Raw genomic sequence first — 16509 nt, 5'->3', positions numbered from 1 at the left:
TTATAGTTACTTTAAAAAGAACGCTTCATAATGCCATCATGTGATTACATGTCCCAGCAAACTTTGTTTTGCCATAAAAATTAGTCCAAGGAATTTAAAATAACTAGGACTATAAAAGATAAAAGATAGACTCTCAGACCTACAGAATATGCACCCAGAACTTCATAGCAAACGGTCGACCCGTTTTAAAGGAGTTCAATTTCGTACACCGTGACTCGAGTACTTCTTATTGGTATAAGATGACAAAATGGTTTACTCATTTATCATAATTCCGAACGCGGTTTCATGGTAGTTTGACTTGCTTCCTAGCCGCAGTGTCGGCTCATGATTAAGGACTCTGATTGGAACCGAAACAAATCGGGCAATCCCGATAAATACGAGTAACCTGTCATATAATCTAAGTTTCATGCAAGTTGCTAAAGAATGCTGGCAATGACATAACTTTAGACAGCACTTTGACACTTTTCCGCAACTTTGCGACGTATCGCAAGTACATTTACTTGCTAGTCTGAACGAGCCCTAACGCCCCACACGCGATGTTTACTCCACTCACCAAGTATTGAATAAATTAAGCGGATTATGTAGATTGGTAATGTGCGCGAACTGTACGCTAAATGTACTGACATGACCAGTCAAGTAACTACACATTGCTGAAACGTCTACGTCATCGACAAACGTTCACAATCAGGTTGTATTTGTAGTTCGGATACGTAAGATGTGTATGGGGATGATAATTATAGGGGTGCAATATCAAAAAGGTAAAATCGGAAGTCTATTACAGTCCGTCAGTCCGTCAGTCCGTCAGTCCGTCAGTCCGTCACCAACTCTTAGCGTATTAACCGTGACAGGTAGACAGTTTAAACTTTTATATATCGTGTAGTCCTGCTGCCGTTATAAACAGCAAATACTTAAAATAAAGATCGACATTAAGCGTGTTTGTTGCGGTCACAAATTTGTGGTTGGGCGACAAAAAGAAATTGACTGACCACCAAATTAATGTGTGTGACAAACAACCAATTTGTGTATCTTTAGCGGTATTGTACGGAACCTTCAGTGCCGCAAACCCGACCGACATTTGAAAGGGTTAAATATCCTATCGCATGGGAGCGTACTACTTCTCAAAATTCACAAAAAAAGACCAGCCAGTCTAAAATTTATTTGAATAAACATTTTTTTTTTCGAATAGACCACACTTAAGCTTTTCTCATATGCCTTAAATCATTCGACCAGTATAGCATTCTAAATTCTAAATTTAAAAGTAAACTAATGTAAAATTCCCTTTAAGCGTAGAAAGGTATTGCTTTCTTAAATTCCTTATAAGTATAGATAAGTATTGTTTTCTTAATTTAATATTCCCTATAAGTGTGCTGAGTGCAAACAGACAGAGCGGCCGGTACGAGTCGGGCTGGTGACGTGTTGGACACACGATTAACTACTAACCCATTAATGGAAGAGCCCGCAAATCATGTACTACAGGAAGGGTTACAGCAGCGATCATTGTAATGACATGATATGAAAAAAATAGCTTTAAAAAATCTAGCACCCACGTTTTTAAATGTCAAATTTTATCAAATTTTGACGGTTTTTATAGTTGAAAATTACATTGTCATCGGATTTGAAGCATCCCTGAAAATTTCAGCCTGCTAGCTTATCGGGAAGGGATTCAAACTTGAGTTGCAAAAATCCAACCGGAACGATAAACAAACAAACAAGAAAGTGAGTTTATAAAAACGTGGAAAAATAAAGGCTGTACTTGGTACGTTAGATCCCACCGATAGCCGAGTGGTTGAGGTCACCACACCAAACCCACTGTGCGCGACGAGTTGCGGGTTCGATCGCCGCGGAGGACAAGCATCTGTGTGATTCACGAATGCTTGTTCTGGGTGTCTTATACATGTGATTTGTATGTTTGTAAAACTCCGCGACACAAGGATGAAATTGATTAGGGACTGCGGGTACCTCTCGTATTTAAAAAATATGTCAATGTTTGTTTGTTTGTTACACTTTCACGCGGAAACTACTAAACCGATCACTGTTCATATATTTTTTGGAGGTGTTAGATAGAAGTAGCATTTATTCGACCTTAGGCTACTCGCATTACTGTACAATTGGTGACGAAACACAAATAGTTTGATCGCTACAATAATTCGTGTACACGAACCATCAAACTTATTAGTTACCCACCTACAAATTTATGACCGTAACAAATGTTGCTTAACCTGGATCTTTATTTTTAATATTTGGTGTTGCAGCGGCAACAGAATTAAATCATCTGATTAGCTACCACAGTTCATGACAGACAGCCTGGAGCTTCAGCAAAAGAGTTCGTTTTTAGGGTACGGAACTCTTAAAAACAGTACTAAGTTTTATAGCGATGACCGAAATCAAAGCAGGCGAAACCGTGGGCGACTGCTAGTACATATTAAAATCAGACACGTAAGCATTGACCACTTGATCAAAACTAATATTGCTAACCTACGGAGCTTCGATTTGTGTGTACAATTAATCATTTCAAGTCTAGTAAAACAACTGAAGAACGCATCGCAACTCCGAATTTCTTCCGGAATCTTCGTGTTGATCATCTTCCGATAAATCATTAATGAAGTTATGAATACAGGGATTATGGTTCTATTAGTGTTTAAACTTAAGTGTTTGCATCACATCACAGTTTCGCAAAAACCGCAATAAATCGAGACGTCACGCGAATTATGAATCAACACCTCGTCATAAGTTCCATTGTTCCATATCTGATAAAAAAATTACGTCAGCCATAGAATTTGATATTATAGATGAAGGTATGTATTGCAGTTGTATGGCTAAAATGAAATAATTTATAATCAATGTCTTATTCTGTGACGTCATATGCATAAAAATTTTGGCAAATTTAAAACATTAACTTTTGACGACCTTCAATTTGTATAAAGGTCACGGGCTATAACCGCATTTAAAGCACGGTACGGAGATTGAGCAAATAAATAGGAATTAATTTACAAATATTAAATTTATTTTCTCTTTAATTTTAATCTAATTTAAGCACTATTACTTAAGCGTAAAGCTCAATTACGTTTGTAGTGCAGTATTTTGATATCTTTAAAATAAAAATATTTATTTTAAATTTATTTGAAAAACAAATAATAAAAATTCTCAATCATTTTAAAGAACTCCGGAATGGTCATTCAAAAAAAAGTCTTATTTAAAAGATATAAAGTTTAAAACTGTCAAGTTAAGCAGTTAGTACCCACTTTATTTCCTAAAAACATTACTTTAAAAATATGCTTGGATTTAATCCACATATTATATATCTCTTTCTTATTTATATATTCATCTCTTTCGTTTTTGACATGACGTCACTGGCGTGTCTATTGTTTTTACGACGTTGCCACTCTTCTTGCTAATTTTACAGCTTTCGATATAAGTTGCATCTTGCAGGACATTATGATGTGAAGTTTTTACCTCGCACTCTAATTTGTATCTATCTCTTTCATTTCGGGCATGACGTCACAGGCGTGTCTTTTGTTTTTAGACAATTTAAATGTTGATGCCATTTCGAACGTATTTTTATAATCGAAGTTTTATTTCCCTTTCTAATTGTAATCCGTCTCTTTCATTTCGGGCATGACGTCACTGACGTGTCTTTTGTTTTATCACATAAGTAGTACCTTACAATAAGGACACTATGGTGTATTTTCGTTTACTTTTTTTATTAGAGGTTGCAGTTCTTTTTCTCGTTCTAATTTTCAATCTATCTCTTTCATTTTGGGCGTGACGTCAGTGACGTGTGTTTTGTTTTTAGACAATCTAAATTTTGATGTCCTAACGAACATATTTTTGTAGTCGCTGAAGTTTTATTTCCCTTTCTAATTTTCAATCTATCTCTTTCATTTCGGGCATGACGTCACTGACGTGTGTTTTGTTTTATCACATTAAATAGATCCTAGCACTAGGGACGTATGATGTATTTTCTTGCACTATTTTTATTAAAGGTTGCAGTTCTGCCTCTCGTTCTTATTTTCAATCCGTCTCTTTCATTTTGGGCATGACGTGTGTTTTGTTTTTAATCATTTAACAAAATATATATACCGTACTCGGATTGACCGCATACCTGATAGTTGATTGAACGCTTCACAGGTTCGCAATAGCTTTTATTTTATCGCGTGTAGTAATTCATTAGGTATCAATAAATTCGATTAAGTGTGTTTAAGTTAATTTTAAGCACAGCTACATACATATTGACAAAATTCCACTGATAAGCAGGCCCGCTTTAAATTACCTAATTATCGACCGACTTTAAAAAAGAAGTTTATTACTTAAGAACTTCGGCGTGAATGAACCGATTTTGTAGATTATTATTCCATTTAACTTGACAGCCATAATATAATGGTCCCACCAAATTTCATAAAGCTCGGCTCAATACTTTTTTTTAATACGGTTGCAATTTTGTTCTTAAAAAAAATATTTAAGAAGCAAGCATATTTAGATAAATCCACGAAACTGTTGATAAAAATAGGTAGTTAATCATGTACCAACCTTCAAACATGATTGTGAACGGCAGCAGCGACACGAACATCCAGGGCTGCACGTGGAACACCATGTCGACGGGGTTGTGCAGCCCCAGCTTGGACTTCTGCATGAGGAGCTGCGCGAAGGTCCAGCGGAGGCCAGCCGCGAAGCTGGCCAGCAGCAGGAAGTTGAAGCCGAGGAGGTTGAACTGCGTCGCCTTGTACGTGAACATGATGAGGCCGGCCGCTATCATCAGCACGATGCCCACTAGGGACCACGACTGCGGAACACGGTAAACTGTTTGTTACTACATGTATTATATCATACGAAAGTAAGCGAATGTTTGTTCGCTCTTGACGCCTAAACGGTTGAACCGATTTTGATGAAATTTGTTATGAAAGTTGACACCTTGGATCAACAGACTATGTAGGCTGTTGACGCATTAACAGGTGAACCGATTTTGATGAAATTTGGTATGAAGGTAGCCTTAGCATCCGAATACTTTAAAGAAGATACGATATAGCAGCCATAACCAACATTTACGCAGACGGATCTGCGAGCAACAACTTGCACCTATAATACTACGTTATAATAATAACGACAGTGTTTTAAAGGCAGGTGCAATAATATTTTTCATGTCTAATCAACTCGTTCACCTAAAACATTCAGAACAATTACATTGCATATTTAAATCAAAATAGAATTAAATCTCCCATAGATAAGGAATGCCCATCACATTTTAGATTACAGTTTTCAACAAGTCCTATGCATATTTTATTTATAAGGGACAAATAAATAGTTAGTGACATGCAAAAAGTTACAAATAAACATTTCATATATTATACTAAATGAACATATTTGTAGCCCTGATCAATGTCCAAAAAAGAACATTGTAGGCACATGAAAAACACGAGTGCGTCACTAAAAAGTAAAAAGTAATCGTTTAATTGAGAACTGTGAATCTCAACTGATTTTTTTTTTTTTTACAGTAAAAAACTTTTAAAAAGACCGAATTCTCATAAAATTATTCCCAAAAGATAATACATATAGTGCCTATTAAAGGCATGCTAGAAACTTCTTCCTAGATATAATAGCATGGAGTACTGTCCAGGCTTGCTCATTGTGGGTTGGTAAATTGGCACTAGGAACCCCATTAGGTACTCAAGAGATTTTTAACTAGGTATATTTTAGGTGTCAAACCTACTTCTAATGCAAAAATTACCCATTTTGCACTGTTATTTTTTTAAATACTTTTAAAATCGATTTTTTAAATCTGTTTGTTTTAACCAGCTTTTGACTAATAGCTCTCGACTATCGAACATGCTATGCATTAGCACGTACGAAAAGCATCGAAAATGGATGAAGGAAACCAGATTAACGAACTGCCAACATTGTTTTACAGGTATTATGGATTTCAGGAAGCTTTCAGTGGATATCAGTTTTCAGAACTACTAAAAACATACTATTCCGTGTTCAGATAGCGTGTGATCTTATTTTCCTGATTTTATAGCAAGTGCACTATCGCATCTCGAGTGAGAGCTTTCAAGGCATTATAGAAGATGAAAATGCTCACACAAAGTCCGCTTAATACGACAAAGGTATCTGTTGAGAGAGAGTTGACATGTTTACACGTTCATGCCTAGTTTACTGGTTAGAGTAGGAACCTTTTATGTACCTAATGGATAACTATGACAAACAAAATAATAATCGAAATTTACTGTATGTAGGTATATTTTTTACTTTATGAAGTGTAACTTCATAATCGGCGCTGCGTAAGAATTTTCGTCACGCATCTTTTTTTTTAAACGACCTTCCAATTTTTACTGGTAACTGACTATCCAAGCAACAATTCATATTATTTTCTATCCATAAATACTTTAAGATAAGCAAGTAAAAAGGCAAGTGTAAGCCACAGGACTCGGTTCGCGTCACCTATTCACTATTGACTTATTTTCTTAGAGAAGAAATACAAGTCATTTAGCCTCCCACGTATTGTTGTCTAATTGATGCATTACCGAGGCGGCGACAACAGGCTGGAGACAATGGGCTAGGGTTTACCGAGTCTAGACTTGGTGGCTTGAGGCAGGCGGACGAACACCCACTAGTATTGCTTCGACATGCCTGCAGCCCACGTCAGCTGATGAATTAAGTAAGAACTGCGTACTGCGTCCATGTGTCAATTATTAGTAATTACACATCATATTACACTGTAGTTGCTTCTAATTTCATGACATCGTACAAAAAGAATGAAATTATAAAATTCACTAGCTGTTGCCCGCGACTTCGTCCGCGATATAAGTTAGGAAGTGTTGAATTCATTTTTCCCTTTTTTGCCACATTTTCCGTTGTATCTCGGCTCCTATTAGTTGCAGCTTGATGTTATATAGCCTAAAACCATCCAGATTTTTCCAATTTGAACCACTAGTTCCTGAGATTAGCGCGTTCAAACAAACAAACTCTTCAGCTTTATATATTAGTATAGAGTATAGATAGATCCTACTACTATTATAAAGGCGAAAGTTTGTAAGTATGGATGTATGGATGTTTGTTACTCTTTCACGTAAAAACTACTGAATGGATTTGAATGAAACTTTACCACAATATAGCTTATACATCAGAATAACACGTAGGCTACAATTTTCGAGGTTTCTAATGTGAGGTCGTAAAAAAACACATTTTTTGCGCTTACCTTGCAAACGCTGACTGAACCCTACAAGATAGATAGAAGGCAGGTATAAATTATAACTTATATCTTTTAACCACGCGGACGAAGTCGCGGGCAACAGCTAGTATAGATATAGATTTGCAAACTCTTATTTGAAAAATATGTATAGATACTAATGCTTAGGTACTGAAATAATCTTGAGAAGCTTTTTCTACCCATACTTACTACTTCTAATTAATTGTGTAACGGATTATAAGCGGCTATATTACTCCTTGGATATCAAACAGTTGCTGGAAGGCATTCGTTAGTCATCATTGTAGATCTACGAGTGGGTTTTCAGAAGCTGCAATGATTGGTATGCGTGCGAGCTTGCATCGCAAACTTCAGGACAAAATTATGCAACCTACTCACGTACAAAAAGCAAGCAGAAAATACAAACATGCGACACGAAATTCAAGTCGCAATCAGAGCCCATTCAACGTCAGAATTAAAGCGAAATATTGTATACTAACAAACTTGGGTGCAGTTGTATTTCATGAATGTTATTATCTAGATCAACCGCGATAGTTCTGGCAGCAGTGACGTCATGACTTCCAACTGCTAAATTATCTTCACTAGTTTGAGACGCGCATTGTCTTTGGCAGTTTCGAATATACACGAACGTCATTTCAGCCAGCTAAATCGACATTTTAAGTGGTTTTCGTCGAGAGAATAAAGTTTCGCAAGGTTTTATTACAAGACATAGTTAGAAAATATTGTCAAATGGGTCGAATGATGAAGAAAGAAGTAGATGTCTTTGAAAAGCAGAGAGATTAAGATCTATGGGATAGTGATGGTTACTGCATAATAAGCCGCCGACGATTCCAGTCAACACCAGCCACTTAGCTGAACGATTTAAAAAAAGTAATTTGTCAATTGAATTGGTTATAATTTAAAACATTTCCTTCTTCACTCGGAAGACAGGGCTAATCTTTTACAATTGATTGGTCGACTAAACAATAAGGTAAAAACCTCGTTCTGCGGAACCGCTGGAGCGTTGCGTTGAAGGCTAGAAGTCTTTGTTGATTATACTCAAGACGGACAAATCTAACGGACATTTCAAGTCAAGGCAATTAAATTCTGAAGTTATTTAATAAACTATTCATGAAGTGAGGTGTAGCGAGTCAGATGACTTTTTGCATTAGGATAGCCGTTCATTCAGACTCAAAAGACCCATGCAAAACAATAGAGTACATGCTATGGTAATAAGAGATATTTGTTTCTTTCTAAAGATATATCGCTGAAAACCAAATGAACAGTGGTCAATCAATGAATCGGTCAGACCATGCCAAGTGCTGTAATTGGGGGTCAGTCTTATCGTCGCGGAATTAGACTAAAATTTGATACGACCACTTTTATAGATACTTAAGTCAACTATTAAGGATTCCTTTTAAGGGTTCCGTACACAAATATAAAAAACGGTAATAACCCTTTTAATAACGCTCTCCTCTTGTCCACCCAACTGTTTGTCTGTCACTAGGCTCTACCTTTGAACTTTCGCAGCTAGAGAATTGGAAATTTCGCAGATAATATGTTGCTGGTGATGTAACAACAAATGATAAAAATAACAAATGACGCTATCAATCTAGGCAGTGGTTGGCACTGCCATAAATTAGATCGATGATATTTGCAATTCCTAATTTTTCAATATTTCTTCACGAATACTACTCACAATGAGACTTGACTACAATATTCCTCAATGATTCACTAGATAGGGATGACCTTTAGTGCAAATAAGACGACTTCAATCGAGTGTCTCAATTGACAAGTAATTGATTTCTACATCGTATCCACCTCCAGACTGCAGCCAGTTACACGCGGACTGACCTTGAAATCATATTGGTTGGACATTATGCAAATGAGCGGGAAAGGTCTAGAGCACTGTAACTGAGAACTTGAGAATTAATTGATTGGAAAGTTTCTAGACGTCAGTCTAAACTGCCTGCGGATGGTGTACCTATCTCTGTTCAGTTTAGACGAATACGATATTCTATCGTACAAGCAAAAGTATTACTGGTGTAAAATAATGTACTACACATATGATGAAAGCGTAAAACGTCTTTTAACAAAATTTATGAGACTACTTTTAATTGGCAGAAAAGATAGAAATGTAGAGTTCGAAAAATTCACGGTGCTTAAAAACAAAAATTCAAAGACAGCCTATACACTGATTTTTGTATCAGTTTTAACGTAGAAATCTCACAAACCGAAAATACATTTAAAAGCGACTGATTGCATAGAAAACACAAAATCAGGAAACAAACATAAACAGTTGCATTTCTCAAACAATTATATAATAGTTCATTACCGTTGGCTCGGGGATCAAACCCGAGCTTTGTAAGCAAGCCAGTGTAGGTCGTGCGAGCTCCGCAATTAACCCATATACCCACATATCTGCAGCACTCAAACACGGGCATTTCACACTGAGCTCCGGTGAAGCGTGCGTAATGTCGACTGTCATTTGTTGAGATGCTCAAGCTACGCTGTGTGCACATTGCAGTATTTCTTGTAGACAAATGTTACATAAATTGATTTGGGATTTTGGGAAACGTATTCTTAATTTTGATTGCACAGATAGCTGAGTTGTATAGGCCAACACGCCTACACTTCGCGACAAAAGATTTGAATTAATTCATAGGAGAGTCCTATAAAAACAATCAAAAATTACGTATCAGTTTTCTGCTATAACGCTGATTTGACCTTGATTCAGAACGAAACATTAACGAGTTAATTTTCTAAGAACTGGTATGAATTCAGCCAGACTAAATAAAAAGAATACAACAAAAAATTTAAAAAATCATTCAAGGAAACAGCCTCATCATCATCATCATCATCATCAGCCTATCGCAGTCCACTGCTGGACATAGGCCTCTCCAAGCATCCAAACAGCCTCAAAAAACATGTAAAAAGAGCAAAGAACTTCACAATCAAAAACTCAGAACGCATTTATCAGCAGTCTCAGAAAATATCCTTCACACTTGTGAAATCTTCAGCCATGTGAATGCGCCATTACAATATACGTGAACAGTTATTATTCAGCTCATTTACGATGCTGTAAAGATGTTCCTTTCACAAGGCATTAGTGTAGAGACGTGGAACTTATGCATTGAGTGCACATCGCGCCCTTATATGCGGCGTGCGCTCGCGAACTGATTCAGTTATCAACGTGATTACTGAGGCGGAGGTGTGTGCTACACCACCTATGTAACTGAGCTACGTCTTTGTAAGTACTTTGTATTTATTTTTTTAGAATAATGATTTTTTAACTAAACCTTCTTTAGGCGTGACTACTCCCAGTCACGCCTAATGCACTGTAACTGGACGACAATGCAAAGGAACACCGTTAAGGCAATATGGCGTCACGTTTCTGTAGGTACCCTCCGGTTTTAAAATAAGGATAGATAGTTTATAAACACATAATATTTTTTTAATAAAGTTTTTATTTAATCGCGAGTCACGGTTACATGCACTCTTTTTCATAATTACTAATTTAGTCGGACGCTCAGCAGAAGAAATATGACAAAGCTTTTTTTAAAACAATCACTATTTGCTCGTCTAATAAGCTTTGTAATTGATACCGAAGTTATTTTGTTTAAGACTATCCCCGTCATCATAAACAACAGTGCAGTATTTAAAAAGTGCTTTGTAAAAGAACGTTCACCATCATTTGTGGAAAAGCAATTTTCTTTGAAACAAAAGAGTCATTGGTACTCAGTCCTACCTTAGAGCGAAAAACACAAAGAATGCATAATGTTGCAGGCTTTTATCCTAAAGGATGTAGTGCGAGAGATGGCGAACATAATTCAAAGCGACTTGTTTTTATGGAACTTGAAAATTGGAGGAAGCACTCAAGAGTACGCGCGCGTGTCACTAATAGGAGGGAACGATCAAAACACAAAATCAGAAATCGTTAATTTGCACTAAGCTATTAAGTGGCGCATTTTGAAGATTAAAATACCAAATTGCCTAAACTACCGCTTCCTAAATGCACTTGTTGCGGGAGAAAAATGCGCAACAAACTCCCCAGCAGCTCGCTGCCTAAGCATATCTCAAGTTGAGAGAGTGAACTACGACGGTAAAGGGCACTTCCATCTAGTTTCCTATGTGCCAAGCTGCGTGTCTCGTGGCTACGTAAAATGATGTCAGACAGATTTCTGGAAAAATGCCGCTGCATTTTCTTCAGAGAAATTTTACAACATCATATAATCCATACAGAGTGAGTGCTTTCCATTAAGAATATTACTTTACACATAAAGCTCAACTTTACTTTAACTGAAGGAATGACTAAATTAAATACAGGTTCTGATAAAATGTGTGTGTATTAGTAACTGGTTCGTCATCTCGCGAACTTTAAAGTTAAGTAAAACCGCGAGTGGCGCGAACTCGCTCCACGCAGAGACTGCTATTAATATTCTATCTATTGGTGGATTTGAACTATGACATTATAAATATACTAATTACCTATTAAATGATGTAACGGTTAACTCACGCGTATTTATCGGGGTAGCCGGACTAGACGCGGCGGGATCGCGAGTCGAACTGGTTCTTTCAGTTCGACTCGCGATCCCGCTGCGTCTGCTCATGATTAAGGACTCCGGTTGGGTCCGAAACTAGTCGGGCTACCCCGATAAATACGCGTGATTAAACCGTTACATCATTTAATAATGAATCAGTCTCACGATAGTTATTATAAAAATATACTAATTACTATTAAGCAAAAACATCGGCAGTACAATATTAGAAATCGATTCAATTTTGGTTCAAACTACGATACAAAACGTCAACAAAAGAGTAACTATTCTTAAATGTACGAAGTTCAAACGAAAGGCATAGATTGGCACCCCACTGTTATGTCGTTACCATGGTTACGGCATTAACCTAAGACCTATCCGCGCGTGCGGGCGATGGGCGAATCTATTCTGACATGGCCTTGTAATGTATGGGACAATCGCGAACAAATGTGACATACAATAGATTTCCCCGAGGACTGTCACTCAAAAACCGTCAGTACCCCCATAACGTAAGGTTTATTTAACAAGAGATGATTTTTCAAACTCAAGTTTCCTTGTTTACATTTTCGGTGTATGTATAAATCGATAAATATTGAGGAACGAGGCTTAGAGAAGAGATGATCATTTAATTAGGCTGGAAACTAACGATATGAAACCGCATTTAACACAAAAATGACGTCACCAAACATATGCGATTCACAACTCAAATTTTGTGTCTGACTGACTCTAAGAACTGAATTTACAAAATATTATGATGAATTTATTTTGTGATTTCATAAAACTGATTTCAGTGATCATTCCGTTCGTTCCATTATATTTCAGGCATGTAGATAGGTACTTTGTTAAGCTACTGGCACACTGTTAGCTTTTAAAGAAACTGCACCAAGACTAGTACTAGTTCCATAGGTCCTGTGTGTCAAAAACGGAGTATTCTAATCGTATGACCTCAATTGTTTTATTTCACTAAGCCTGAATAACCTTCAAAATCATAATCTTACAGACAAATTCCCTGACACACAAACTAGGTTTATGTACATAAGAACTCCATGATCCCTTCGTAAACATTACTACCTATCGAAGCCGTTTTCAGAACCTACTTTCATTATTTTGCATATATGTAAATACGAGTTTTGGTTGATTAAAAAACTACCCAGAAATCAGTTTGAAATCTTCCTTTTCAAATGACACCAAGTACTAAAGTTTATGTCTCGTTTCAATTTTGTGAAGAACTAGCTGAAAACCAAGATTAAAACAGACTTTTCATTTGCAGTTAACATTTAGTTTAAAAAACTTGTAAAAACGAAGCCACAGTATCTACATTGATGAGAAAATGTTTATTTGTCAGCTGATGGAGGACCGGCGCGCGGTAAGTAATTAACTCCCTGAATATTTGTATAAAGCTTTATTGCGTTATTGCATCTTCATCCCGGAGTGGCTGCCCCACACACGTACAGGAAATTGGGAGCGAGTGATATCGATCCCATCGAAAAAGTAAATGTAAAATAAGAGCCAAGTTCCATATTCTGATAAATGTCTTGATTGTTAACTTCAACGACGGAATAAATGGGGAAACATACAATACTGACTATTGTATGTTTGAAATCTTCTTCTAATATATAAAATTCCCGTGTCACGATGTTAGTTACCGTACTCCTCCGAAACGGTTCGACTGATTCTTATAAAATTTTGTATACATATTGGGTAGGTCTGAGAATAGAACAACATCCATTTTTCATACCCCTAAGTGTTAAGGGTTGTTCGGACTAAAAAATAAAAATAAAAATTGGACGATTTTTTTTATAATTTGCCATTAAAAATACATACAACTAGAAAAAAACGGCAGAACAACGTTTGCTAGGTCAGCTAGTTAATTCATCTTCATCATCATCATCAGCCTATCGCAGTCCACTGCTGGACATAGGCCTCTCCGAGTGCACGCCAAGTTAATTAATAAAACATAATTAACATACACAACAATTTATTTTTACAACTTGGATACTTAATTGAAGTCTAAGGTCTGTCTTGGCTTGACACGCTACAAGGTTTCTAAATCTCCAATTCTTGACATAATTTAAGAAACCGTTTCACAATTAAAAGTATGGAAATCACGAATATCGCTTGTCATCATTTACTTTACATAGTTTTAAACGTGCCTGTTGTGAAAGATGAGAAGAAATCAGTTTAATTCAACAAAACCAATGCTAATCTAAGTAGCATTACGTGAAAATAAATACAATCGAAATAAAATTGCAAAAGGCTGCAAACAAATATCAACCGATCCGTCATTCATAACCAACATTAAATATTCCTATTTATCAAATGGTAGCAAAGAAAAAATGATACTTAATTCAGGTCTAATATCCAACATTTATCGAATTATCGACATTAAGTCGACGAAAGCCTATTTATAGCGAATAAACTGTTATAATACGATGGAAACTTCGATGGCATCGTAAATGAAGCTTAACAATACGTAATGACACTTAATAAGGCTCGATAGGCGGGTGACTGTAACTTGGTTTGTAGGCTAGCAGTGCACTCGATACATATTTAAGGGACTACAATTGCCGCCAAGTTGGAGTTTCAGAACGACAACCCTCATTAACGTGTCTGGTAGGTATAAGTGACATGCATAATAGCGAGGATTGGTCTTTGTTGTGTTTTGTGTAACCGACTGGAAAAAGAGCGAGGCGGACTCGTGATTATTGAGGGTTCCGTACAAATAGGCTCAAGAAATTATTTTTTCAAAACAATCTTTACACTCTTTGAAGTTTGAGGTCTATAGCTGTTGGTTAGCTTACATTTTAGTTTATTCCACGTTTTTATACACTCACTTTCTTGTTTGTATGTTTAAATTCTAACGCTTCCGTCGGTTTATATTATGGAGAATATAATGTACGTTCGAGAAAACCTTAATAATTTCAATGTAAACAGTGATTTCCATAATTATCCCGTATTTAAATACGAGAAATAAAAATAAACTTGCAGTTCAAAGATTTAGATCTAGCACTTTGGAACCGCGCAACTAGAGCCATCACCACGTTTTGAAAGTGCCTGGAAAACGGCCTACAAAAACTTTTGATTTTGATTGTCGTTCCAGTTGGAATTTTGAGGCATTTCCCGATAAGCTAGCAGGCTGAAATTTTATGGGTAGCTTCAAAACCGATGACAATGCAATTTACAACTATAAAAACGGCTGGACTGATTTTGATAAATTTTGAATGGAGTGACATTTAAAAACGTGGGTATTTAGATTTTTATTTTATTATTATTAAAGTTCCATACAATGACGTCATGTACAAAAAATTCAACAGTCCTGAGTCCAGCTTCATTCATGAGATACAGCTTCGTGACGCACCAAAGCCTCACTCATAGGTATCCCTACTAATTCTTTGGGTACCCTCAAAATCAACAACTGCCTTCAGTTACATTCCTTCCATTATGTTCGTGTGGAGAGAGCTATCTATCATTCAACAGTCCTTATCACTATGAAAACACACCGCAAGGTAACAAGATAATATTACCTTTGTTTTGAATATGTATCGGTACAAATGTTTTATTTTTAGCAATATCTGTTTGATATAGTAGATTTTCCTCAATTAGAAATAGAACGTTAGAGCAGAAGTAGTGCCTAGCAATTACTGTAATGTTATGCAAGAAATATTTATTATCCAACTAATTACCGCTAGGCCACAATAATTAGTATAATTAAAAAAAAACAATTAACGAAACCCTCGACACTTTCTTTTATTTGATACCGATACGAAGTTATGAAATGCTATTTAATCAATATGTACACACACATTTTGTAGAAATCGTATTTAACTGATTTTATTAAACATGGAAAAAGAAATTCAGACTCATACAGGTTTTATACAAAAAAATATCTTCTAATCTTCTAATATATAAAATTCCCGTGTCACGATGTTAGTTACCGTACTCCTCCGAAACGGTTCGGCCGATTTTTATGAAATATTGGGTAGGTCTGAGAATAGAACAACATCAATTTTTCATACCCCTAGTGATAAGGGTTGTTCACACTAAAATTTTTTTTTTTTTTTTTTATAATGTGGCATTAAAAATTAATGCAACTAGACAGAATTTAGTAGGCAAAACAACGTTTGCTGGGTCAGCTAGTATAATTCTAAAATCGAGGCATCCGTGACACACGCGGTCACTCAAAAACTATAACACCATCACACATCGTTTTTGCGTGCGTCGCGGCGTCGGGATAAAAAGAACTTTAGGAGACAAAAGTTGATAGTATCGGACATTTAAACAAACTATCGTTCATTGATAGTGAACTATTGATACTGGCACATTATTCCATATACATACTCCTTACGTATAAACCCAATAAGTGTTACAACTAGAACTGCTGTTATCAAAGCAATAAACTAATGTTGCTGATATTGTGTCAGCTACGACGCGATCTTGATAAATACATTCAAGGCGTTCACATAAAATCATTTCAATCGTTATAGTAATTTGATACAAATGCATGTTTAAGGTATCCGTATCCTAAAGGTAAAACAGGACCCATTATCAGGCTGTATCTTATGAACTGATAGTAAGATAGTCGAAATTTTTACATATGATTGCTTTTCTGATAAATACTAGAAAATTTGAGCAATATTAAAAGGCTCTCTCTCCCATATTACGAGTTGTTTTTTTATCCCTTTTATAGACAGTCGTCAATAGGTAACTGTTCGGGAATCGGACTCGCACTTGACCGATTCTAACACATTATAGAAGTAAATTACTCGAAACTATAAAACGAACCACATTCTTGTT

The 16509-nt window shown here is 36.2% G+C and overlaps 1 protein-coding gene across 2 annotated transcripts in view; it reads right to left on the bottom strand.

Moving 5' to 3' along the window:
• Positions 1-16509, bottom strand: part of LOC113499622 (solute carrier family 35 member C2-like) — a 71087-nt gene that overhangs the window by 40065 nt on the left and 14513 nt on the right. For both annotated transcript variants that reach the window (XM_026880154.1, XM_026880155.1), the window contains exon 3: positions 4528-4780. In XM_026880154.1, coding sequence (XP_026735955.1) covers positions 4528-4780 — 253 coding nt within the window. The remainder of the gene's footprint in view (positions 1-4527; positions 4781-16509) is intronic.

Source organism: Trichoplusia ni, chromosome 12, assembly GCF_003590095.1.
Source record: "Trichoplusia ni isolate ovarian cell line Hi5 chromosome 12, tn1, whole genome shotgun sequence".
Taxonomy (NCBI): domain Eukaryota; kingdom Metazoa; phylum Arthropoda; class Insecta; order Lepidoptera; family Noctuidae; genus Trichoplusia; species Trichoplusia ni.
The sequence above is the reverse complement of the archived record's forward strand: the minus strand, read 5'-3'. Positions and strand labels throughout refer to the sequence as shown.